The 26,026-nt window shown below is 39.4% G+C and overlaps 1 protein-coding gene across 2 annotated transcripts; it reads right to left on the bottom strand.

Moving 5' to 3' along the window:
- Positions 1-310: 310 nt before the first annotated feature.
- Positions 311-24,557, bottom strand: LOC108602985 (tyrosine-protein phosphatase 99A). Of its 2 annotated transcripts, XM_017991371.1 has the most exons (12): positions 24,310-24,557; positions 20,306-21,063; positions 13,310-13,513; positions 11,673-11,953; positions 10,241-10,357; positions 9,152-9,291; positions 2,897-3,186; positions 2,488-2,828; positions 2,257-2,423; positions 1,641-2,196; positions 1,313-1,581; positions 311-1,244 (listed from the first exon to the last, which is right to left on the bottom strand). In XM_017991371.1, exons 2-12 carry the CDS (start codon positions 20,769-20,771, stop codon positions 374-376), a joined length of 3,702 nt encoding a protein of 1,233 aa, XP_017846860.1. In that variant the 5' UTR covers positions 20,772-21,063; positions 24,310-24,557; the 3' UTR covers positions 311-373. The 2 variants fall into 2 exon arrangements, with proteins under 2 accessions (XP_017846860.1, XP_017846864.1); XM_017991375.1 differs by lacking the exons at positions 9,152-9,291; positions 10,241-10,357; positions 11,673-11,953; ... (1 more) ...; positions 20,306-21,063; positions 24,310-24,557 and adding an exon at positions 5,022-5,563 and having other exon boundaries at positions 314-1,244; positions 2,897-3,183.
- Between the last annotated feature and the right edge of the window lie 1,469 nt (positions 24,558-26,026).

Raw genomic sequence — 26,026 nt, 5'->3', positions numbered from 1 at the left:
ATGTATGAATATGTATGTGTTTGCCGGTATCTAATTATAGCGCACAGTGTCCCAATGGAGCGTGTGCTAAATGTTAGGGGAGTGTAAAAAATGGCGTTTAAAATTAATTGTTTAAAGTAAATGATTAGATTGAAGCACAGAAATAGTGATAAATAAATATGTGTTGCATAAAAACCTATGAATAATATTAATAACTTAAGGACATAGCGCTAAACGCTTTGTTTACTCGTTTACGTCATACATTAGTAATGTATACATAATGTGTGTACCATGTAATTACATTTATATATATATATATATATATATATATATAATTTAATCGTATTTTAGCATTTATAAAATGATTCATTTGCTGTTTTTTGTTTATGTTAATTTAACCTACAATATCTAAGTTTTGAGCATCTGTGACTGCTGTTGTTAATTGTTGTTGCAGTTCATCATTGTTGTTGTTATTATTATTGTTGTTGTTCGGATTGATGATTGTGTTGGCGGTGTTGTCATCCACATTTGTGGGCAGCAAGCAGTTGACATTTTCCAATTGTTGTTGATCATGTTGGTGCGTATTATATTGTTGTTGCAATTGCGTTTGTTGTTGCATCAGTGCGAGCATTTGTTGTTGTTGGGCCACATTCAGTTCATCGCATATGGCAGCATCAGCAGCATTGTTAGTAACAGTGGTAAAGTTAGCATTAGTATTCTGGGTTAGTTCAGTTTGGTTGGATGATGAGATGGGTAATAGGGAGGAATTAGTATTGGTTGGTGTTAATGTTGTTGTGTTTGTTGCTGTTGTTGTGGGCTGTGCGATTGTCTCTGTTTGATGGCTATTACTAATGAGATTTGGTTGTGTTTGCTGTGGTGCTTGCTGCGGCTGCTGCTGCTGCTGTTGTTGTTGTTGTGTTTCGTGTTGCATTTGCAGCTGCAGCAAGTGTTGTTGCTGCTGTTGTAGCACTAGTTGGTGTGGAACATTACCGTTACTGCAGATTTTGCTATAGAGATCAGGCGTGGCCGTTGTAACATCCTCAAATTCCGTGCGCAGCGCTGTGCGCTTCAATAAATTCAAATTGCCAGGCAAAAAGGACAGAATATTGTAGATTAAACGTATATCCTCGCTTGAGGTCCAGACACCGGGACGTTTGTTATGATACAGCTTGGCATACTGATACACATTTGCAGTGCTGCAGTATTCCATCTCAATGGCCAGCGAGGAGATGGCACAGAAGGTGCAGGCCTGCGCACCGCCATATCTACAAAGGTAAAGATTTAAAAATAAACATCCATCATTCCAACAAGGGAGAGCTCCGATGCGACTAACCTGTCCACCACAACAATGGGTCCATTGCGGTAATCGCTGCTGCGTTCGTGCACATCGACTATGAAGTCATAAATGCTGTTGGGATTGGACATCTCTGGCCAGCTGGGGCAATGCAGCATCTTCACACTGAGCTCGTAGTCGTCCTGTATGGACTGTATAACAAAATCGCGGCTCACATAGTCGCTCTTGTTTGTTTTGTTCAGGAATTTCACGCGATAGTAATCGCTTTCAATGGGCACATTCTCATCCGGCCAAAACTGTGCAAAGTTCTAAAGCCAAAAATATAAACGTGAGAGAGCGGAAAATCATTAAAATATATAAAGCTTACAATATCGTCCAGTGAAGAGAGTAACACTACGGTCTGCGCATTGTGGTCCCAGACCATTTGCCAGAAGTCCTTTATCGTATGAGCCATAGGATGTTGTGTGACAATAAAATCACGCAGACGCCGGAAGCCATGTAGCCAGGAAGCGTTGATATAATCGCTGCCATCTTCGCCTGGCTTTGGCGTCAGATGCACGCGGCTGCCTTCGATGGGAAAGATGGCGCCGCGATTCTTAATCGAGTTCACCTGTTTCATGGCCGAGGCAATGTGTATGTCCTTGGTCTGGAATTGGATAATATTCTTGTACTGCTGCTCCAAGTAGGGAGTGCAGTTCTTTAACTCCTCGACTTGTTCGGCTGTCAGATTGGTCTCTCCGGACGCAATGGCTTCTACCAAAGCGTCGTGTAGGAAAATATACTGTTCCTCGGTTTGCACCAGGAAATTGCGCTGAGCACGAATGTGACGCAAAAAGCCAAATACATTGACGATAGATTTTTGCTGTATCTGCTTAAGCATGGCGTCTAGAACAATGTAGGTGCCAGTGCGTCCAACGCCAGCGCTGCAGAGGAAGAGAGTAGTCTAAGTATTTTGAAAATGCTGGGTGCTAACAGAAAACTACCTGCAATGAACAACGATGGGCCCAGCCTCGGGCGGATTGGCAGCTGAGGATTTCTTGATAAAGTTTAGCACGGGCAATGGATGATCGGGTGTACCATGATCCGGCCAGTTGGTATAATGATATTGATAGACCAACTTCTCCATATTGCTTTGCTTCTTCTTTTTGAGCTATAAATGGCATTGAGCGGGTTAAATATCATAAATATTGATGCGAGTAAAGAGAGCAGCCTACCTTTAAATGCTTAATCTGCAGTGTACGCACAGTGTAGGTGGACATGACCTCCTCCTCAACTAGTTTCACCTGTATAACACCGTACGTTTCAACGCCATCCTTTGGCCAGTACATATCGCATTTGCGTCTGCCGCGCTCCACCAAATTGGTAATCATTACAATAATGGCTACACGCTGCTCCCAGATCATGCGCCAAAAGCAATCGAAAGTGTCTGGAAGCGGTCCTTGAGTGCCGATAAAGGCATGCGCCTTCTGATAGCCGTCAATGAAGTTCGCATTGATATAGTCCAGATTCTTTTTCTGTCCAGGCGTGGGATGCAAGTGCACACGACTGTGATCATCTGTGAATAAAAATGCTTAATGAGTTGATACCTCTATAAGGCCGAAAGTGTGAGCTAGCTACACTTACATGCTGTTATATTGAGATAACGATTCTTGCGCTTGTTCTCCGGGTGCTGGGAGTGCTCGCAGGCCAGATCGTCGGTAACGCACTCATTCTGTATGGCTTCATACTCACGGCTGAATCCAATATCACCATCGGCATGCAACGAGGCCACATGCTTGGCAAACTCATTCACCGGCACTGCTGCCCGTATTTCATCGCCAATCTTTACCGGCACCTCCCAGTCCACCTGCGGCGTGTTGGGATGATGAGGTGGATCGTCCAAATAGTAGTAGGCGGCATGGAAGCACTTTCTGCTGAAATTAATGATACAAGTGCTGTGTGTTAATTAAGCAATTAATTATATATGAATGTGCATATGTATGAACATTTCGTGCAATAATTTTTATATCATTATTTTGTCGTTTAATAAGCAACTATTTGCTATTTGAGAGAGAGAGAGAGAGAGAGAGAGAGAGAGAGAGAGCGAGACTTGGGACTTTCAGTCAACTTGCAACGCGCTTTTAACAAATTCAAAAACTGCATAAATAATAATTCGACAGAGCGAATAGGTGCAAGAGACACGTAGTAAAAGTAAGCAGCTTTATTTCTTGCGTTTTGTTGCGCCAGGATACTTGCTCGCTGGCAGCTGGTCAAGACTGATGGTATTTAGCTGCAACCAGGCGTAAACAAGCACATTCCTGAATAAAGTCTATGAATAAAATCTTGCTTTTAGTATTTCAAACTTTTGCACAAAATATTTTGTGCACAGCTGCACAACAAGCAAGTGACACCCGCAAGAGAGTGATAGAGAGAGGGAGATAGAGGGTGAGCGCGGGCTGGGCAGGACACACAGCTGATCATTCCACCTGGCCGGCCTTTGCAAATTGAATGCGAGAGCTGCTTACAAATTGAGGTTAAGTTTGCTCATTGGTTTTAAGCGTTTACAAGAACAGCACAAAAGTTTGCCTGCAGCATCAGTAAGCGAAGCAGAGCGAGGGGGTGGAAAGCTTGGCAAGTTTACCTTAAGTTTTTAACTTGTTGTTTGGGCTCGGTGTAAAGCACTGAATAAGTGCCGCAACTTGACTATGATGAGTGCAAAGACTTCCACGGGGCTTTTGTGCAAAGCTTTGTAATGAACTTTATCAAAAATGTACATTATTTTTATTAAAATTTATGACTTGAAATATTTGCGCATTGATTAGTAACTTATCGCAGTCTTTAGCTTTTGTCAATTTAGCATAAACTTTATAAAATAAACAGAAATTGTTTAAAACAGTAACATTACACTTGAATTCAGCGCAAACAAAAATATATGCAAATTGTTTACATCTGCCTGCATCCGATGACTTAAACACTGAAATTGCTTATCAATAAATAATAATAATAATAGCAAAGGCGCAACAGTCACTTGAAGTGAGCCAGGGAGAAGAACTGCAGGGGACTAAGCTAGCAACGAGCGTGCGCCTATAAAAAGTTTTGCTTAGCTTCGAGCTTTGTTATTTTTTACGTTCTTGTTGTTGTTTTTGTTGTCGTCGTCATGGGCTGTTTTTTACGCACCGCACCTCCGACTTAGATACTATTTGCGTTAGGAAAAATACGTACATACATATATTATAACCTTAGTCACGTTGTTTATAAATTATTCTCAATACAAATAATTTATGGGACTTTTTACTTTGAAATAATAATTGCGCTACACAAATTTATTTATGTAATTGCTTAGACTAAGTTGAGCCTCGTAAATTGAACTTGAGCAAAGTGATTAATTTTTATGACTCTTAATTTTTGCCCGACAGAAATAAAAATTAAACATGAGTTATTGCTAAAATAAACACATCTAAAGTATACTGCGCCATTTATATTAGAGAGTATTAGGTTTGCGACTTGGCAAGTTCGCTTGGATCGTTTGTTGTCATTGTCAACTTCCGTTTTGTTTATTTGCTTCTTATGCTTTTTTGGGTAGCATTTGAAATGCTGTTATTCTTTGTTGTTCTCTTAGCTCATTTGTTATGCATTCTGTTGTTGTTGATTGTTTTTGCCATAAAGTTGATCGGAAGATTCATCCCCCACCACTAAACATCTGATGCGACGTACACGTGAGTGGGGATCAAAATGGCCCAATTTACTGACTTGCGGGCGAGAAACTTACGTAAACCAATTTCCACGTTGCGATTTGCGGCGTACAAGGGGCTGCGTTGGCGAAGCTGCCGATGCGGGCACCATCATTGCCCTGAATGCCGCTGACATGCTGTTATTGCTGATTATTCGCTTATGGGATCGGGGGAATAGCGTGCTTTGTTCTCTACAAATATAATTGCATTGCGCTTGTTGCTAGGCCTATTGTAGCCTTTGTTGTCGTTGTTGAATTTGTTGTTGTTTCTCTTTTGCTCTGCACTTTTATTTACACATATATTACGTCATATTGGCAGTGCAATGGCAATGCGTCTAAGTCACAGCGTCAGCGTCAACGACTGCGGGGACAGGTGTATCTTGTCAACCACTTGCACAATTATTTAGTACGCAATTGTCGATCAGTACACAGGCACTTGAGATTGTATTGTGATATATTTTTGCACAGCGCATAAATAAATGCGTTGCTATGGCTACACTACTATACTTGTCGGCTTATCACGATAGACTGTTTTCCCGTTTTTTGATAAGCAATGTTCATGTTTCGTTTTAATGCGCGCGTCAAAGCTTCGACACTCTCACATCTCTCACCTGCGCGAGGTAAACAAAAACGCAAGTCCAATTGGGAGATCGCCGATATATTCTCACCGATAGTTAGCCTATCGAGCTTGAGACTAACAAGTAACGAGTTATCGGACTATAAAGTTACTCAACTAAAAAAGTTATTGTATGTTCAATGATGTTATTGCCCAGAATTATTTATAAAAAGACTTAATCATGTTTGCTGTTTTAATTCTTTGAAAAATCATGTCAGCACTCGTTGCGTTGCTTCGTGTCAAAAGCTGTCATGTATAAAAGTTGTTATAGGCTTGTTTGCTTCTGTTTGACTGCAACGTAAAAGTTCATATCGATATTTTATGGAAGTAAGCATCGATAGAATTTTATTTGACTACCAATATATTTCCTTTTAAATTCTCTTGGCATGCCAATTTTACTGAGCTTGCACTTATTCCCATACCTGACCTTACCTGAATATTAATATTGGCACCAATCATTTTGCCAACAGTTCAAAATTATGTGCCGAAGGCCGAATTGCGCAAAGTAAGAAAACTTGCTCACATACCATTGTTTAATGTCAGCATTTTGAAAGCTCAAAATAGCTGGTGGACAATAAAAACATATTGTATATACTATATGGCTGCAGATATATATTTATGTACTCATACTATGAAGTGAGAGCTAAGACATGTTCGTCTTTGAGTGCTTTATACATCAAAGTTGAAAAAGTTTGATTGCTCAAAGCAACAACAACAATAGCAAGAAAGATACTGCAGGGACTGTCAGGCGCAGAGCAACTGATGAACTGATATCTTAAGCTTTATACTTACATGCATAGATATGCCTATATTTATTAACACACACACACACACACACACTTTAACGTATACATATTTGTGCGTGCACTTGCTTCAACATATTTTGAGGTTATGGTTGCTTTCAATTTTGTTCTTCTTTTGCACTGGCTGCTGTCAAGGCTTACACACACACATACAAGGACCTAAATAGTTACACCATCCCAAGCCCCTCAGTGGAACGCAGGCACACGTGCTTCTAATATTTCTACCGATGCCAGGGCAACAAAGGAACTTTGACAAAAGTTGCGCATACGAAGCCAAAACAATTTCTTGCCAGCATTGTTGTTTCATTTTTGAGCCAAAGGCAAAAGTTGGCGCTTGATACAAGCCCGGACATACTTACACACACACGCACGCACTCACTTCTGTGGAGGGACAAAAAATAAAGCCATCGTAGCAGGCAACAATGTTGCCAATGTGCATAAAATTTGAAACTACCCATAGAAAGAGATGGATGCCGAGAACGCGAGCAAATGAGAGAGATAGCAAGCAAAGTTTTACTTTTTGTACGCTGCGTTCTCGCTCGGCGTCAAAATGTAAATAAAAATTGTTGTTATCGTTGACATATTTTTGTATTGTAACCAGCAAATTGTACCAATAACAATTTTGTTCAAGTATTCTGTATGGCATCAGCACAAAAGTTTAGTTGATAGTTCAAAACATTGTCAAATGCTGAGCAACAAAAACGACAATCTCAAAACAAAAGATAACTGATACGGCATCAGCGTTGCTAAAATCTACTAAAGACAATAGGGTGAAACGATTTTTTTCTCAAAAAATTCACAAAATTCGTAAACTACAAAAAATTCTAAGAACATCTCACCAGGGAAGTATGGATCTAAATTAATTTATCAGTTATATCTCTTAACGTTGGTTCAATTAACTGTTGGGTCTGCTTAACACTCTCAATATATTATATTAACTTAACTTAAAAAGAAAAGCTTAATTATTAAATAATTATTTTAATTTAATGTTAAATAAATTTAGTGATAATTTTCTTGTACAGTCGACTGTTCAATGTTGTAAATAATACCGAGAAGAGTAAGAATATTATTTTAATATTTTTATCATAGCAACCTGTTTCATATAAATGAAAATTTTGGCTTAAGAGTAATAATGATTATTTTTGAAATAAGCCAAAGAATATTTTTAAGAGATAAATATATATACAAAAGTCATGTCCGGTTTTCGTGGCTGAGACTTGAGTTTAGACCCAAATTTTCTTGATGAGATGTTCTTGGAATTCTTTGCAGTTTCCGAATTTGGTGGATGTATGTAAGAATCATTTTTTCTCTCATACAAATCGACCCGTGCCAATATACATACATACATGTAAATAAATATACGCGTTTATAAGTCTGTTGCTTGAGCGTAAAAAGTTTTAAGTGACTTTCATTAGAATGTGAATTAACCACAGACATCAATACCAAATTAAAAAAAAAAGACAAAAAAACTCCACCCAACCAAGCGTAATTGGAACCTTTCTCATTTGTTTGCATTGAAAATGAAATTGTAGAAATTCGTTTTGTTTGTTAAATAATATTAACATTTTTCTGACTCTAAAGTTCGGGCAGTTTGAAAAATGGGTTGCTTTCAGCAAAATCCTTTTTCCTTTCCCACACCCGAACATTTCTTTTTATTTCTGACTGCCGTCACTTAACTTTCTAGCGCATTTGAAAGAAATAAAATAAAATAAATAAAATGGCATTAATTTGTTAAAAAACACAAGTTTGTATTTGGCATGCGGTTTGCGACCGCAACCGAGGGCAAGCAGAGGAAGTGAGTTCTTTTATTTGACATATTCGCGGGAGCATAAAAAATGGCATAGAAAAAAGGAAGCGTACAAAATATTTCATTGAAGTGCTTAAAATGCTTCTCTTTTTCTTTATTTTCCGTAAAGTCTACAAAACGGACGTAGTCTGCTCGAGGCCCGTATATTCTGACGTTTTAACCGCTTTTTACATTTAATAAAGATTTTAAGTTACTTAAAACTGTTTGCTTATCTACTACTACCCAGCCTCATCCTTTTGACGTCGCCTGCTGTGGTCTTCATTTTGTGATTTGAATTTTAATTAACAATTCTAATGAATATGCGGGTGTACGTTCAGCAAAAACCCGTTTAAAGTCTTTGGCTACCGTTTTATTCTATTTGTTTACACTTTCTCTAAAGCAAACACAAAATGCTTTGCAAAAGGATGTGTGCTCTTATTTATAGCCAGGTTCGAAACGAATAAAGACAGCAATTGAAATTAAAATATTGTGGTACTCTTCTTCTGTATTGAAGTCTGTTTAAGTTTAGCATACACAACATGTAGAAGTATTTAAGAACAATATTGTTTCAGCCAAAGCCCCTTATTTGTATTCTATTTTTAAGGAAACGGAGTTTCAGCAAGCGCGTGTCTTATTTTTCACTGCTGGACTAATCCCTGAAAAACTCTTGCTGCCCTGGTATGTATTTTGACAGTCCCAGCCCCCTTGCATTTACGACGTCATTAACTGTATACGTAATTTCCAAAGTTTTTGGAAAATAAAAAGATGCCACATCTAAAAATAGCAGCTGACATGCTGTGCAGATTGAATATAAGTTCCAAAGGCTGTCGGCCTAGTCGACAGCTTGATTTGTGGTCGATGCTATTTTCATGCATTAAAGGGGGTGAGTGTTGAGGGTTTATTTATGGAAACAGAGGCCGCAATGCACTTGCTCGTGTTTGGTTTATACGGGAACGCCACTTACCTCCACAAAAAGAAAGCCATAACAATGAGCACAATGCCAAAGCAGCTGAAGATGATGCCAACCAGTACGGCCAGGTTGTAATCGTTGTGGGATTGACGCAGCAGCGGTTGAATTTTCTCGCAATTCGGCTGCAATTGTATCTGAAATAATTTCGTAGGTTAGTTAATACTATTCAAATTTATATTTCGATGCAACGCATTTACTTGAGTTTTTATGTATGCTTACTAAACTTAGTTACAGCATAAATTATATTTAGTTTAAAGGACATTTGGTAAAGTATGTGTGCGTCTAACCGGAAACTGTAAGCGGAAACGGACCATGTAAATGTGGCCAAAAGGTGCAGCCACTTGAAATTCAAGTGAAAGCCAACACAACAACAACAACAAGAACAAAAATAATAATAGCAACAACAACAACAATGTGCTTGTGTATGTAAATTCGTAAAGAAAAGTCAGCAGCTGAAAGAGAGAGTATGTGCCATAAAAAATGAAAAATGTGGGTGGCAACAGTTTGCCCCTCCAGACCCAAAACAGTAACAAGAACGTCGTAAACTAAGCTGAGCCCAATGTTGAGGCAACGAGGTCAACAACAAATTGCCATATTTTGTCACGGACTACACATGATATTTTATGCATGCAACTAACTTGTTTCTCTTTATGTACCTATGTTGTAAGTTGGGGGCTAAAATGTCATTAAGGATGTTGTTATGACAAGTTAAAAGTTGACAAAAGTTTATGTTTGCAGCTTTTAAAACTCTATAAACTCCATAAACAGGTAGCTATTGATGGGCGTGGCCGATTGGTTTGCTTGTTTTTCGAATAAAGCCATGAAATATGCATAAGCGCTTATTACCCATACGCCCCGAGGACCGCGCAATGCGCAAGATCAACAAAAGTGCAGCGCATTTTTAACTTACAACTGACTGACTGGCAGTCGGTGGTAGCTACGCCATTTTGTAATCTCACAAGCAGAGTTACGCCCAGCTTTGCATTATTTGTAGAATTTACACACACACAGTCCAATTTCAAGCGAGTATGCATATTGGCTGCCAGGTGTGGCAAGTTGCATGCATAGTTATGATATACTTACAATTCTGGATTCGGAAAACTTGCCAAGCACAATTTTCTTAGGATTTATAACGCTGAATGTTGCCGCTGCCACTTTGACTTCATAGTAGGAGTTCGTTGTCAGATTTTGCAATATCATCTGCATAGAATATAAAATAGAAATGTATACTTAGTTATGATCAAGCTTTAACTCGAGCTACTTTAGCTTAAAGTCTAATAAGTAAAACTGAATTGTTATGAACAAGAATAAATATATTTTAGCTTTCATGTGTTGTATTCAATTTGCGCCAAAGTTATTACATTATTTTATTTTATTTTTTCTGCTGCAAAAATAGTTTTCAGCGATAAAAACAAAGCGCGTATGATGCTGTAAAGCAACAGCAAAACAAACAATAACTTTTGGCACCAAAAATGAAACCGAATAACGCAAAAAACAAAACAAAAACAAATGAAAATGTTACGTGTATGATAAAATTTTATTGTTGCGAAATGTTTTTTCTTTATTTTTTCTGTCTATGCTGGCATAAAAGAAAAAAATAGACAAAGCTAACGTATTGCAGAGTGAGACAACGATCCCACACCAGCACATACGAATACACAAAAAATAAAAGAAACCTGCCAGCAGGAAAAACAGCATAAATTTAATTTATTTGCTTTGCAACAACTATACAGGTGTGCCCAGCTCTATGCATGTGTATTGTTTTGGCCAGAAAATTTATGCCACACAAAGCGTAAGCCAAAGTTGAGGCGCGTCGCGTGGGCGTTGCTGCAGATAAACATTTGTAAAATATTTATATACCTGTGCCTTTCGCCTAACGTGCATCTATTTTTTAAATACATATAACCAAAAAACCCAAAAGAAAACTTTTTGCATTTTTTTGCATGTGTTTAAAATTTTGCCCGCTGCTCTGTCTCTATATGTTTTTTCAACTTTAATTTTTTACCATAGTCGGATAGACCCTTTACTGTTCTATCGTTTACATGTCGCATTGTTTGCTGTATAAAAATGCAATTAATGCTTGCATGTTTTTCTGTCTACAAAATTCTCTCAGTTGCCAGTTATCTGCTGGACTTTTGGTGGGTGTTTATCAAGCTCTGCCTTTACTTTTTGGTTGACTAACGAGTTGTATGCCAAAAAAAATATTTTAAAATTGTAAACAAAATGTCTGCAAAGTGTAATAAAGCTTTGACAAACTGCAAACAAGGTACAGTCGGGCGTAGCTGGCAGCGAAAGACTCTATACATAAAACGTTTAATATTCGAAGGTATTTGAGATATTCACACAGACAGACAGACAGACAGACAGACAGACAGACAGACATTTATATGTGCAATAGGCTCGACAACCTGAATTAGAATATGCTAAACTAATAGACTATTGTGAGTTATTGTGAGTACAGAGTCTTGGCAGTGAGTTGCGCTTTTCATAACTCTTTTAGATGGGGAATGCTTACCGCTGTTTCCAGCTCCTTGACCGATGCATTGATGCGTATATCGCGATGTGTATCATGACCAGCCAACCTGGTTTTGATGATGTAAAAATCTATGGTATTGTAGAATTCGTACGGCCGCTTCCAGCGTATCGTTATCGAATCCTGCGAGTGACATGTCAGATTTACAATCGCCGGCGCACTGGGACCGCCCACATCGGTGCGTTGTACAATCTGATCGGAGGGTTCGCCTTCGTTTTTTGTGGTAAACGCTTTCACAATAATACGATAGTCGGTGAAAGGTTCTGAAAGAAAATCGAATTTTTTAAATACTTATTATGCATTGGTGGCCTTAATGCGAAACTGCTCTTTGCGCTTCACTAAGTTCGGTGATTATGCGTCGTGAAAATTGTGCATTTATTTATTTACAAAAAACTCTTAAAGCTCAATTTGCAATCTGTCGCTGCATATCATGGCAATATAAACAAGCTGACAGCAAATTGGCTGCATTATAATGAAATTTTTTATTTATGAAAAAATTCAACAGCAGCAGTAGCAGCAGCAGCAGCAACTACTATTGATTATGGTAAGCAGTTGATTATTGGGAAGCGCGTACCTGGCCTTAACAATATGCGACATGTGGACAAATTGATTAAACATGCAGTGACAAAATGAGAAATTGCGCACTCTGAGTGTTGCATTTAATTTCATTCAACAGTTTATTTAATTGCAAATTATTTAAGAGTTGTCACGGCAACAAGCGCAGCAGTAGCAGCAGTAGCAACGAGTATGTGGTAAGTTCGTCTGTGACGCTATAAGCTGCATACCTTGCAGCATTTTTATGCAATTTTATATTATCAAGCATTTGTGCAGGTTGTAATAAGAAAATACCTTATGTACATACTAGTTACATGGCGCGTTTAATTAATCAAACAATGTCTGTATGCGCTTGTCTCTCTCTCTCTCTCTCTCTCTCTCTCTCTCTCTCTCTGTCTTGATTACTGCTATTCCTTGCTGCATGTGGGCTTTGTTTCGTGGCAAGTTAATTGCATGTGTCGCCTTGCCCTCATAAGCTCTTTCTGCTGCTGCTGCTAATTTGTAGTAAAACCGAAACTATGCAACAATTTTTGCTGCGAGAGCAAAGGATTCTTAGAAATTCATGCTGTAAAACAAACATTTTGTTTGGCTTGCGGTTGCCGCGGCTGCTGGTTCATAATTACAGACGATAAAAGTTGTTAAACAACTAAAAGTGGCCAGCGCCAGGCACTCTAAACTATTTAATTACAAAGCGGCGTCGGTGACGGTGGGTAAACAATTGACTTGCCCCACAATTAGTGCCAATAAAAAGGGGCAGGGTGTGGGTGTTGACAACTTCAGCTCTGAATGGTGAAGGGGCTCAGGTATTGACAGCTTGTTGTTGCACGGCCACGAAAACTAATTAAAAGGGGCGTTTGAAACGGCTGTTGACGCTCATTTGAGTTAAGCTCGAGCGTTTAATAAACAGCTCGGGCGTAGCGTGATTATTTGTCTAAGACTTCAGTGCTTGAGTGCCTAACAATGTTAACTTTCTCAGTTAAAACTTTAAGGTGTTGCAGACAATAACTTGTAGCCTGCTTCAAGGCGTAGGCGATTAGAAAATTTGTTTCCAAATTCATACTTACTCAGCGTTTGGAGCTCAAAGTGGATTAATGTTTCCGCCGAGTTGCGTGAGTTCTTCACAATTTCAACGCCCGTCTGATTGTCGTGTATGTGAAAGACATGATAGCCGGCAATGGCGCCATTTTGATTCTTTGGCGGATGCCAAGACATCGTTATGCTGTTGGCGGATACATCCAGCACGGTGAGATTAAGAGGTTTGCTTGGCACTGCAAAGTAAATAAAAAAATAAATGCGTGTTAGCTTCCATTTGCAATAAGTTTAAAATGTTTGTATGCCCGAGCTTTTGTTCAGCTCCAGATACGGCACAAAGTTCCATTTACCATTAATGAGTGCACGGCACAGCTGCTGAAGCTTAAGCTGGAAAACTTTTCGCCAAGCACGACAAAGCACACGGCGCATTGCAAGGCGCCAATGAGCAATGTATAAATAATTTATTAAAATAACAAAACTAAACATGAAAGCAAAAAGAAAAGCATTTGAGTTTGCCATAGCCATAGCCATTGCCATTGCCATTGCGTTTGCATGAAGAAAATCCAAATAAATTGAAATGAATATTTTGCAAGCAGACGAAACAATTTATATTCAAATGCCAAACACACACAGACACATATAATACAACAATGTACGAGTGTGTGTGTGTGTGTGTAAGGAGCTACAAAAAATTATATATTCAATTACGAAATAGCAAGAAGCGCAGAAGAGAAAGTGTAGAAAAACTGGCACAAGTCAAGCGCAAAGTAATCGAAGCGCATAAAGAAACGGAAATGCGATTGCGAGCAATTTATTATGGCTGCATTTGTGAGTCTCTGATAGCGCACACACACACACATTCAGACGGACACACACGCTTACACATGCATGCACAGTCAATACACATTTAGAAGCTGGTGCTTATAATCCAAGCATGGCCAAAGGATTCAAAGCTGCAGCAATAATTTCATTTGGCTGCCAAAGGACAACACCCGGTCATGTGTGACAGCAGAAAGCAGCAGGACAAAGCAGACGACGCTTGTCGTGGGCGAGTAGAGGGGTGTGCAAAAAGCACTAAATGGTAATTTATTTTACTAATACAACAAAAGCAAAGGGCAAAGGCAAAAACGCTTTGCGTTTGGCAGCAATCAAAAGAACAAATGAGTGACCCGAGGGCGGAGCAAACACTTGACCTGCCACTGCTTTGCAGCTATATATGTATATACATATGTATGTGTGCCATGCAAATGCTATACACAATAGACACACACACACGCACACACAAATATATATAAATATGTACGTGTGTGTGTGTGTGTGTGTGGCTGCTTGTAAAATAAACAGTCGCTGTCAATGTGCAGAAATTTATACAATTCAATAAATGGCATTTCTCTTTCGTTGCTTTGCTTGCTTCGCAGCTCTTTGCAATTGCAAACGGAAATGGAAATGGGAAATGGCCAACACACAGGCAGCTGCAATGGCAGTGGCAAAGGAAAAATCCAATTTATAGACTACAACTATAAAAGCAAAGGCTCCGCTACCCGCTCAGCCCACAGTGTCCTACGAGATCCTTGGCAAATTGTAGGCCCTGAGCGCGTGGTATTAAAATCAATTAAGCAACAAAGTGCTGCATATACTCAGGCGCCAACGATAAATGTCGTTGAGGTGCCGCGCGCCTCAGCAATGATGGTGGAAAGGGAGTAAGGGGGAAGGAGTACGCTGGCAGCATAAACGAGCAAAAGTTAATAGCATTGACAGATGCCAAAGGCAGCTGGCCGTAGTTTTTCTTTGCTTGCCATCTTCCACGTAATCTTCCCATCACCTACATACGTGCCTCACTTAGCCCACTGCTCCGCCTCTGCCTAAGTTTACCTGATTGGTTTTGCCGCATTCAGTTGCTGCTGCTTAATTGATTTGCATTCGTTTTCGCTTACACTGCTGCTCCGGACATTCGATATCTGACCAACTGGCTGTCCACTGCTCTTCTAACATCGCAATGTGTATTGAGCTCGATTTCGAACAGTAAAGAATAGTTTCATTTCATATTAGATTGGCTCGAACAGCTAAATATTTGAACCCTTCGCTCTTGACTTTTGCTTAGTAAATTTTCGCTTTTGTCAAGTTAAATTTTAAGGCTTGATGAGTAGAGCGTGCATATTAAAAGAAAACAATTGAGGCGCAACGCACTATAAGTTACGCCCAAGCGCCAACCGGAAGAAGCCAAGTGTGAAAAAGCAAAAGAAAAGCTCTGCTGAAAAGAAAAGATGAAAAATACTCAAAGCAGCGCGTGATTATTTTCACAAAGGCAAAAGCAGGAAACAAAATCTTTCTTCTTCTTCTTCTTCCTTTTTTATTTCACTTGTTGTTTAAAAGAGTAACGCCCGAAAACCAATATAGACGACGTGCTTAAGTTGTTAAGAATGCCAAACAAAAGCAGTGGGTGCTGCCAAAGGGCGTAAGGCACACTAAGTATATATATGTGTGTGTGTGTGTGTGTATGTGTGTGTGTGTGTGAGTGGATGGCAAATAGCATTAAGTTGTCTGAGCTTGCAAACAGCAAAGGGAAAAATAAAAACTACGCTTAAAAATAAAGTCAAGCAAAACATGGAAACAATTAAGCGCGCCACAACGAATATTGTATACACTCGAATGGGGCTTGAAGTGGGCTTGTAGCGCAAGCTTAAATACTCAAGCTAGAGTTAGAGCATAGGCCGCCGACGTCTTGGTATTGTTATGCATAGTTGCTGTTGTTGCTGTTGTCCTTCAAGCGCTTGTTTTTCTTGCTCAAGTTTACGAGTTGCTTTTTGGATTTGGCCAGACGTTAAAAACTAAACAAAAGCTGACGTGCAAAAAGTAAATAGAAAGGGCGGCTGTTGCAGACACACGGAGGCAAACAAACAATTAGAGTGCACAGAGATTTTAGATGTGTAAAAGGCGCACACACACGCACACACGCACACACGCACACACACATGCATTTTGATATGTGAGCGCAACGCGCTTGGCTGCCTTTCAATGGCGCGTCAAAGAGTGTTGCGCCTTACTTAAAAGCGCACACACAGAAATTATGCGAACCAAATAAAAGAAAATAAATGAAAAAGTTTGTCGCAGAACAAATAAATGACGGCCATTTTGGGAGCACTTGCTTAATGTTGAAAATCTTTTAAAGTCTCCATGTGCATGACCTGCCTAAAGTTCGTGATGAATGTCAGAATACCAGAACGTATGCAAAATATCTCAAGGTAATTAATTGCAGTATATTTTCAGCATTGTTTTATAACTTTTGGAAATATACCAAGTTGATGAGCTGTAATAATTACTATGTGCTTGATTCATTTCTTTGACACTTGATACAGTTTGCGTTTAAGCTACAAAATATGCATTGAACCGTTTGCTCATTAGTCCAAAAGTGTGGTAACAATCTTATTCAGTTACCTCTACTCATTAAAAGCGTGCACACGACAGAAATGTGTGCATAGCCAGAGCAAAATGGCTAACGTCAGGAAGTTGCACATGACAGCGCTGCCGACAGTCCATAACCTTCCCCCACAGGAGCTCATTTGTTTTGTGCTATGCTTGAGACACGGAAACTGTTTAGAGCATCAATGTCACGTTCAACGCATTTCAAGTGTGGCTCGCTTTAAACAAGCTGTTTATGACTTTAAGCGCCACACACACACACACACACACATGCAGACGCGTGGCAGACAAAAGACGCACGCCTGGCTGTCTGCCTGGCGTCAATGACAAGTGAATTTCAAGTGGTAAAAACAACTCAAAAAAATAAAAAACAAAAAGGGAAAAATGCCAACACATCAACGTAGGCCATGCTTGTGGCTCTTGGGGTTGTTGTACTCTGTAGCTGAAGTGCAGAAATGTGCTTGCTTGAAGTGCAGTTAGGCGGAAGTTGTGGGATATGGCCAAGATTTATCTGTTGATACATATGCACGGCTGTTGTTTGGTCTATCAATCACTTGGTAGACAAATCAAACGCAGGCATTCCCTTACCCAAGCTAGTGCGCTGTAAAGTAGGCAAATAATAATTGGCCTGCTGTTGAGCACAAGTGGTCTAGTCGCTGCAACGCCTTGAGCACGTCCGCTTATGTGCGTAGCGCCGTTGAGGTATGCAACGTTTTTTATTTTATAAAACTTGTGTGTCGCAAATTAAAATCAAGACTAGCTAGCTGGCTAACATGATTGATGGCTGTTGTTGGTACGTTCAATGATTTATGCTTTTGGTACCAAGTTTTGAGCATTTTTGTTGGCTACTAAATGATTGTTTTCTTCACGCTACTTTCCACTACTTTGCACTTTTAATGTATTTTCTGACAAGTCATGTTCATAACTCAGTGTCCTGTAAAATTTCGACACACACACACACAGTTGTCCAGCGTTGAAAGTTTTGCTGCAAAGTTAAAGTCGAAAGTTTGCTTTGGCACTTTTTAGTTATTTTTCGCTTAGACTTTGTGTTTATATATATATATATATATATATATATATATATATATTTGTGTTTATTTTAGTGCCAGGCAAATCATTTGTCAACAAAAAACTCAACAAACTTTTGGCTGTTTGCTGTTGACAAGCCAAAAGTTACATCAATTTGTATTAGCCAGTTCTTTATACGCTCAGCCCAGGAAACTTGTAGTGTCCTGAGATTCACATCAAAATCTATTCTCAAGCTCAAATTGTCTGACTCAAATATTAGCTGCAAGTGGTTTCAGTTTCAGAGTCAGTTGCTTCTGTGGCTTACATTCTATCGGTCAACTACATAGACTTTAAGTTTATGATTTATTATGGCTTAAAGGCCCTGACAACTACATATGTCACCACATTGAAATTAATTATAATGCTGACGAAAAGAGCGCCAGTTGATAAACTTTGCCCCAACTGTTGTTTATCATTAGCCCTCAACAGGCAGCTGCTGCATAATGTGTATGCAGTTAATTGTAAATTGGAACTGGTCTTAAGTGCGAGCAGTAGTCAACAGGCTGCTGATGCAAGTTGCTGGCAGCTAAGCCAATTTCAATTTCATGCCGCAAGGCAGCACTCAAGTGCCACTCTATAATGCTGAATGAAAGACAGCGCCCCCGAAACTTGCAGCCCTCGCTTGAGCAAAATCTGGAAAGCATTGTCGTCGCCTGCTGGCACTTGATGAACTGCAACGGCAACAAAAGTGTTGGGAAATTGCGACTGCTAGCAGCTTCTTATAATGAATTAACAAGAAATTAAGTCGACACCAGCGCAAAGTTTCGCGCAGCTCTCACACACAACTACACAATTAATTACGCTAATGACTGGATAGAAAATTGCTACAATAGCTGCAGCATCATTAGAACTACAAGTCAAAAGCAAAAGCTGTTTTCATCTTTTAGTCTGTATGTATTTGGGTTAGTGATTATGTAAATATATATTTAATGCATAGTTTGATGTCAGCATAATATGCAAAACAAAGATCAGCTTTGACACTTTGCCGCGAGTAAACAACTTTGAATAGAGTTTAGGCAGTGGTAGATGAGAGAATAAGAAAGCTTAACAGACTAACTAAAAGTCTTGAGTTGAAAGCGAAAGCGATAAGGAATTAATTTCATGTAATTCTATATGCTATATTTCTTGCGAATGAGCTCACAGTGTGCAAATAGCACATACTATAAATACATTCTCAATTAGTCACTTTTGTCGCTTAGTGTTGATTAAGCAGCGTTTCGTTCGTATTAAGTGCATTCTAGAAATGACATTAAGCTTGGCTTTATATGTATGAAAGTAATTGAAAACTGTTTGATTACATTATATACTAATTAAACGCCTCAAGCGCTGTTGACTCAATTGCTCTAAATTGCCAATTGGCTTGTTGTCTCTTCAAATATTTATCATACTTCAGCATATGCAAATGAACAAGTGTTGCTTATTTGAATTTGAAAGCACATTATGCATTTAAAATAACATTTAGTTGCCAGCAGACGCCAGTGCTAAAGGCTTGAGTTTGTATGTAGTTTCATATTTAGAGCAGGTCGAAGGACATTAGCAGCTCATTGACTAAAATAGCCTGCAATGGGGTCAGTGTGGTGAGACGAATTGCGCTATTTAGGTCTTTTGTCAGTCAGCCCTGTCAGCCTTATTTGATTTGGTTGCAACCAGCGAAAGCTGACTGCAGTCTAATGCAAATTTCGCGTGTGGTCAACGTTAGCCTGGCTTATACGAGTGGCCTGCAATTTGCGAGCTGTCAGTCTGCTCAACATATGTAGTGTCAAATGCTTAGTTAGCACGCAAGCATTGCGCTAGTCGCTTGAGTTTAAAGGCTATTAAAAGGCTTTGTGCATAAATAGTTGAAAGCTTAACAATAAATACCAAATAATTTTGCGGCCATAAAAGTTAAATAGTTAATTGCTTGCTTTGCTGCTTGATTCATCGCGTGATCCGCGCATTGACGAGTTGTTGTTGTTTCTGTTCTTGTTGTGTGGGTGTCAATCCTTGGGCTAAGTTTCCATTTAACGCGCCAAACTTGGCCCGCAAAACTCATGTTAAATAATTCATGCGGCAAGCACAAAGTTTTTGCGTGAGAATTTGGCCATATTACACGTTAGCCCCAGCGGCTTTTGAGCGTGTTCAACCGGAAATACAAACTCTGTTAATTGCCAGAGCAGTGCGCTAGACATTGCCATTGTTTTCGCGCTCATAATAAACTATTGATCCTTGGTTACTATCTGGGCAATGCCAATGAACCCATCTGCATAAGGCTAGCGGCACTTTGGCCATAATTGCAGATACTTGTAAGTTCATCGTCCATCGAAAACAATTTTGCAAGTTATTAATAATGTTAATAATTAATAATGTGCTTAACAAGTACAGTATGACCTCGCAGAAACTATTTTAAATTACTATGCACTATCTTTTACATTCTCTAAATTTGTGTAATGAACATATGCTCATTAAATTAAAGTGGTCATTTTAAACAACTCTAAGGCGCGGGCGTATTTCACACTTGTGGATGATTAATCAAGTTTGAAAATACATTGGCGATTATTTACCATAGCTGTCATCGACGGCTGCATAGGGGGGCGTGGCATCGCTGTTAGCAGCCAGCGTGGAGTCCATTGTATCGCCAGCAATGGCCACGGCATTGGCAAAGGCCAGTGTTGTGGCTGGAATGGCAGGCGGTTGATCCTGCTGCTCAATGGAAGTGGGTGCCGTGGCTTTAAGCGGAGTGCGCTGCGTGCCTAAACTATAATCAGTCTCAAGAGTTTCCCTCCACCCAGAGCCAGCAGCAGCAGCAGCAGCAGCGTCTGTCGGATCAGCGGACTCAGTTGGCGCAGTCTTGCTGGTGCTGGAGTCAACGGGAGCAGCGCTGCTCATAGTTGATGTCAGTGACGCGGCTGCAGTTGTGCTGGTGGCCATTGCACTCGTCGTAGTCCAATGTTGTTGAGCGATGCAGCTGAAGAGTAATAGCTGGAGCAGTGTGCCCACCGCTCGGGGCAGTTGTTGTGGGCGTGGCATTGTAATGTTTGTGCTTGACGATTTATTAACTTTAATTAAATGCTTGGCTTTGTGCGCGTTTTTTCAGTTTATGAATCACTTTTTTTTATTTTGCTATTTATAGTTGTTTGTGCGTTGTTTTGTGCCACTGTGCATGCAATGCCTTACTATTGTAGGCCTGCGTTTGGCTTTGTTTGTATTTGTTTATTGTAACTGGCTTTACAACATATTCGTGCTATTTATTGTCGTTTTGCTTTTATGCAATTGTTTAGAGCTTAACTTTATAAATAATTTCCATTTTGGCACTGTCACCCTAAACATTAGGCATTAAACATTAGCTAATTAACACTGTTATTTGTTATTGCTACTGCTGCTTATGTAAAAGGTTATCGCGTATAATTTATTTCATTTCATTTTTATGTTTTTCTGCTTTGTTTTACCGCCTTTGTGTTGTGCTTTTTATTAACGTTTTTTCATCGCTTTTATTTTTTGCCAGCAAAGCTCTGGCTTAAGCATAGGGGCGTGACGCAGACGCTTTAAAAAAATATGAAGAGTTCACTGCAAATTGGCAAAACCTAAGCTGACGACATGTGTGCGCCAGCTGGCAATGTTACATGATTGTGCGAGAGAGAGAGAGAGAGAGATAGAGAGCGAGAGAGAGAGAGAGAGAGTACGATTTGGGATGTACTGTATTTGACTATAAAGAATTTAGCTAGATACCCAAAAATCAAGTTAAGGGGAAAACCTTGTTAGTTGTTCATCAGCTTGTCAATCAGCAAATGCTGTCTTACTAATTAGTCGATGCTTTTCCTCATCTGTCATTCACATTTCCTCTGGCAACCAATATGCCTTAACTAACTAACTAAGCAAGCCACTGCCACTGCCACTTCAGTGTGGAGATGACTCTGTTAAGCTGCAGGGAGCGATCGCGGGGGAGTGAAGAGAGCAAGAATCAGCTACTGAAATGGGCAATGCGGAAAATGTGCAAAGTGCAAACTACAATGCACTCGTGTTGATTCATTCAGTGAGCTGCTTTGGCACGCCATTGGGAGGCAGCTGGGGAGCTCTAGCCGTAACCGGGAGCACAAGCAGTTGTAGCTAATTAGCAGCTCATCAAGCTGGCGGCCACATGCAAAAAATAAATTCAACTGCAATTTTAGTGGCTCTCCAGCGCTCGTTCGAGTGGCGCGCAGCATAAAAATGAATAACCAAATGGTGACACATTCCATAAATGGACAGAAAGAGCAAAAGCGAGAGCGCCATGGCGGGTTATAAAAAACATTTATATTGCAGCTCGAGTTCAGGCTGAGCGCTGTCAGTGAAAATTGGTCAATTCGGGGACAATTGTTGGGCATTTATGGCGCGGGAGTGCGTTAAGTTCGTAGCGCTCATAAAAGTAATAGCTCTGGCCATAAAAGCCACATATAATATTATTGAAAGAGAGTGAGCCTGCGTCAATATTTAATAATCAAATCAAGTCGGAAACCAATCGAAAACGATTTTATATTGGGGTCAGCGACTTTGCACCCACAGCATTTTATACATATGCCCATGACATGTGCCAAGCAAAATTGCAAAATAAGAATATAATTGAAAAATTGCGCACAGTGCGCTGTCGAGTGCTCAAACGGAGGAAATGCTATGGAATATATATGTATACACAGATGACCTATAAATAGCAATCAGATTCAAACACACACACACACACGCACAGACATCAGGCGTATATGTTGAAGTTTTTACGGTCATTGGCCGTTTGCCCAGATAAGCTTCATTTTCCCTGTCACATTCATAAATAATAGCATGCGATTTGTTTACGTGATTGATAAAAAGTGAAAATGTCACTGTTTTCGGCAGTTAAATACAATTTAAAGACATCAAAGATCTTTGGCAACGGAAACGCATTTCCCTTTCTTTCTTTCAGCGCTGTAGGCTTGAGAGTTGATTATCTATGGATTTGTTTATAATGTGTTGACTTTGTTCAAGCTCAACAAAAGAGAACTTTATATACATAAGTAAAGCTTTAAAGGTCAATAAAATAATCTAAATAATTGGGCAAGCATATGGGATAGCATATGGTTTTCTTTGGAAATTGCAACGGCTGTATCCAACACGAATTGCTGTGTGAGAAGAACTACCGGATAGCTTATTTAGAATGATTTTCTTTTCATTTGATTGCTTTCTTAAGAGAATGCATAAATACTTGACTGGCCCTAGGAAAGTTTTTCATGCGTGAGAAGCTTTGATGGCCCACATATAATTAACGCTCTCAAGCAGACACTTTCCCAAAAAACCACAAATCAAATATACAAAACACTGAAGTTTGTTTATAGTTTTTATGCATCTGTGTGTGTGTGTGTGTGTGTGTGTGTGTGTGTGAGTGTGAGTGAGTGCGACTGCACACATGGTAAGCAGCGTTTTATGAATGGCCCACATTGTTTGGCGACTCGTATATCAAATTGTCTTGTTTGTTGTTTTTAGCGACTTGTCGAATGGAGTTAATTTGTTACCAAAATAAACGAAAATGACAAAATGCAAACATTTGGCGCACAATGCGAAGAAAGCCAGGGCTAAGGTCAGTGCACCGTGGGCTTTGCAAATGATGCGCATGCACAGCATAAAATGGCAACACACACATAGGAGAAGGATATGCGAAAAATCAATAGATCCTGGGCAGGGCATATGTGCACGTGGCATATACTTGACATAGCAGCGAGAGCCGAAAACACAAATTTTGTGACTGCTGCCAAAAAAGAATTTAAACGAGTGACGGGGAGTTGCGCGGCTTCCGCCTAATCATCTTTTGAAAATTGTGTCACTTAACTGTCAAAGCGCCGAACTGTCAAAGACCCCAAACGAGTGGCGCCTTTGCGAGATGATGATACCACACTATTTACTTTTTGGCTTTTAATTATGTCTTTCGTTCGTTTCAGTTCAGTTCAGTTCTTCTAAAAATGCGAAACTATTAAGAAGATTGTTGTAAAAACACACAAACAAATGCACAGCTAGAATATCAACAAAGCGCTGCGAGAGCAGCATAAGTTACACAGCGGCAATGCGTTTCTTACGCGCTCTCTCTCGCTCTCTTTCATTTCTCTCGCTCTCTGCTGTGGTGCTCACGACTCGTTTTGAGCGAATTTGCTTGGCCTTTGGCTTGCGTTCTGCTTTTTTTTTTTTTTTGTATTGATTTCTTGAAAGGTACACAAAATGCGAATAACAACAACAGCAACAATAACATCAGCGAACAAAGGCAACATGAATAACAACAACAGCATCAGTAGCAGCAACAATGCTCTTCAGCATTTTCATTAACATATTTATTCACTTTAATGTAGTCTTATTGTTTTTGCATAAACTGTAAATGTTTGGTTTATTGTTTTGTGTTGCTCTTACATACATAAATATGTATGTATATGAATGTTGTATTTATTGCATTTAATTCAATTTCCATTCTTATATTGTATTCACACACAGTTTTTCACACTTTATATATATGTACTTTTTAATTCAATTAATTCATGTTTATGTGTGTAGTATATGCATTCTCATTTTTATATACCAATTTATTCGTTGCTACTGCAGGGCATGAAAAAAGGCGGCTGCTGCGCACACACAAATTTTCAAGCGTACGCACAAAAATTTTCACAGGTTATTCACAACACGAGTGTTTGTAGTTTTTACTAAATTTGTTCTAGTCAGCAATTGTTTGTGCATTGCATGCATTTCATTGAAGATTTAATGCATTTATATGAAGATTTTAAAATGTTTTTAGCATCGCCACAATCAGAAAAACTACAGAAACGAGACGGCGGCAACTAAAACGACAGACAACAACGGGAGACAGACAGGCACACGGCGACTACTTCAACTGTCAGACACTCGCACTCTCAGCTACATTCGCCGCCGCTTTTAGTTGGTGCTCTCAATTCGCCGCAGCAATTTGCACCATATGCGGCAGCTGCTTGGTACTGCTGCTGCTGAAGATATATATATATATATAGAGAGAGAGAGAGAGAGAGAGAGCGAGCGCAAGCGTGAGCGAGAGCGCGTTTGACTCGTCAAAGTAACAAAAGGCGAGTGCAAACGGGAAATTTATTACGTGCGGCGCTCTGGGAATTTTACGTTGAGGCGCGCGTTTGAATTGAGGAATTTTTGTGTAGTTTCTTTTATGAGTGCAGTAAACAAAAATATGATTGAGTGCTGCTGAAATTAATTATAATTCAGTTACTAACAAGTGATAGCGCTATTGTTATTTGAAGTTAATGAAATTTTTGTATATGTGGTAATCGTTGCAATTATTCACGCTAATTTATTGCATATTAATGGTTTCATAAATATTTAATAAATTGATAGTCTATTATAGTCTATAGCATAATATGCTTAGTTCTTGTGCACATTTTTTTAAAGTGTGCCAAGTCTTATGCACTGAAATGTCATTAATTAAGTGTAATACAAGGAGTGCTTAACCTAATGTGTGCGGCCTCTGTAATTGCCAACGGGTATGACTAACGCAGTCCTGTTACAGTTTTTGGCAGTTTTGTAAGCCAGTGCCATGAAAGATACATCATTAGGCATTATGTTAAAATTACCTGCCTATGCATAAAACCACTTGAAAACTCATTACAAAAGCGCCACACCAATACACATACACACGCAGTCCTTTGTCATGCAGTCACACACATACGCACCTATGTATGTATGTATATGGAGCACGCTCTAACTGGCACAGCAGTTTGCACAATTGCCCACAAAAGTCGGCGCTGCAGAGTTGCCACAGGGGCGTTAAAGCACTTAGATTTATGTCGCTCGATACACACGCATACTCACACACACACACACACACACACATACCCATTGTATATGTACTCTATGTATATGCATATAAACTCTCACATACAACAAAGTCATGACTTTGACTCGTTTTATGCATTTAATAAAAACTTTCACTTCAGCGTTCGCAGTTTCTCGATATTTGCTTTGCTTTCTTTTCATTTTACTGCCTCCTTGCCTTGGCTGCTTTTCATTTTTTCTCTGAGCGTCTGAGCGCGCGTTGCAGCTAAAAAGTTTTGCGCTGCATTGAAGCCAAGTACTTAAAAAGCAATTTCCATGCGGCCCGGCATAAAAAGGGCTGCGGCTGGTACAAATATTAATGAAATGATTTTGAGTCGAGTTATGCTTAAGCACGTATATACTCAAACATTTTGCTTTATTATTTGTTTAAATTCTTTGATGCTTATTAATATAAAATTTTTGTGGCTTATTAAAAAGTTAATAGC

This window comes from Drosophila busckii, chromosome 3R (assembly GCF_011750605.1).
Source record: "Drosophila busckii strain San Diego stock center, stock number 13000-0081.31 chromosome 3R, ASM1175060v1, whole genome shotgun sequence".
Lineage (NCBI taxonomy): Eukaryota > Metazoa > Arthropoda > Insecta > Diptera > Drosophilidae > Drosophila > Drosophila busckii.
This window is presented reverse-complemented; position numbering and strand designations above follow the sequence as displayed.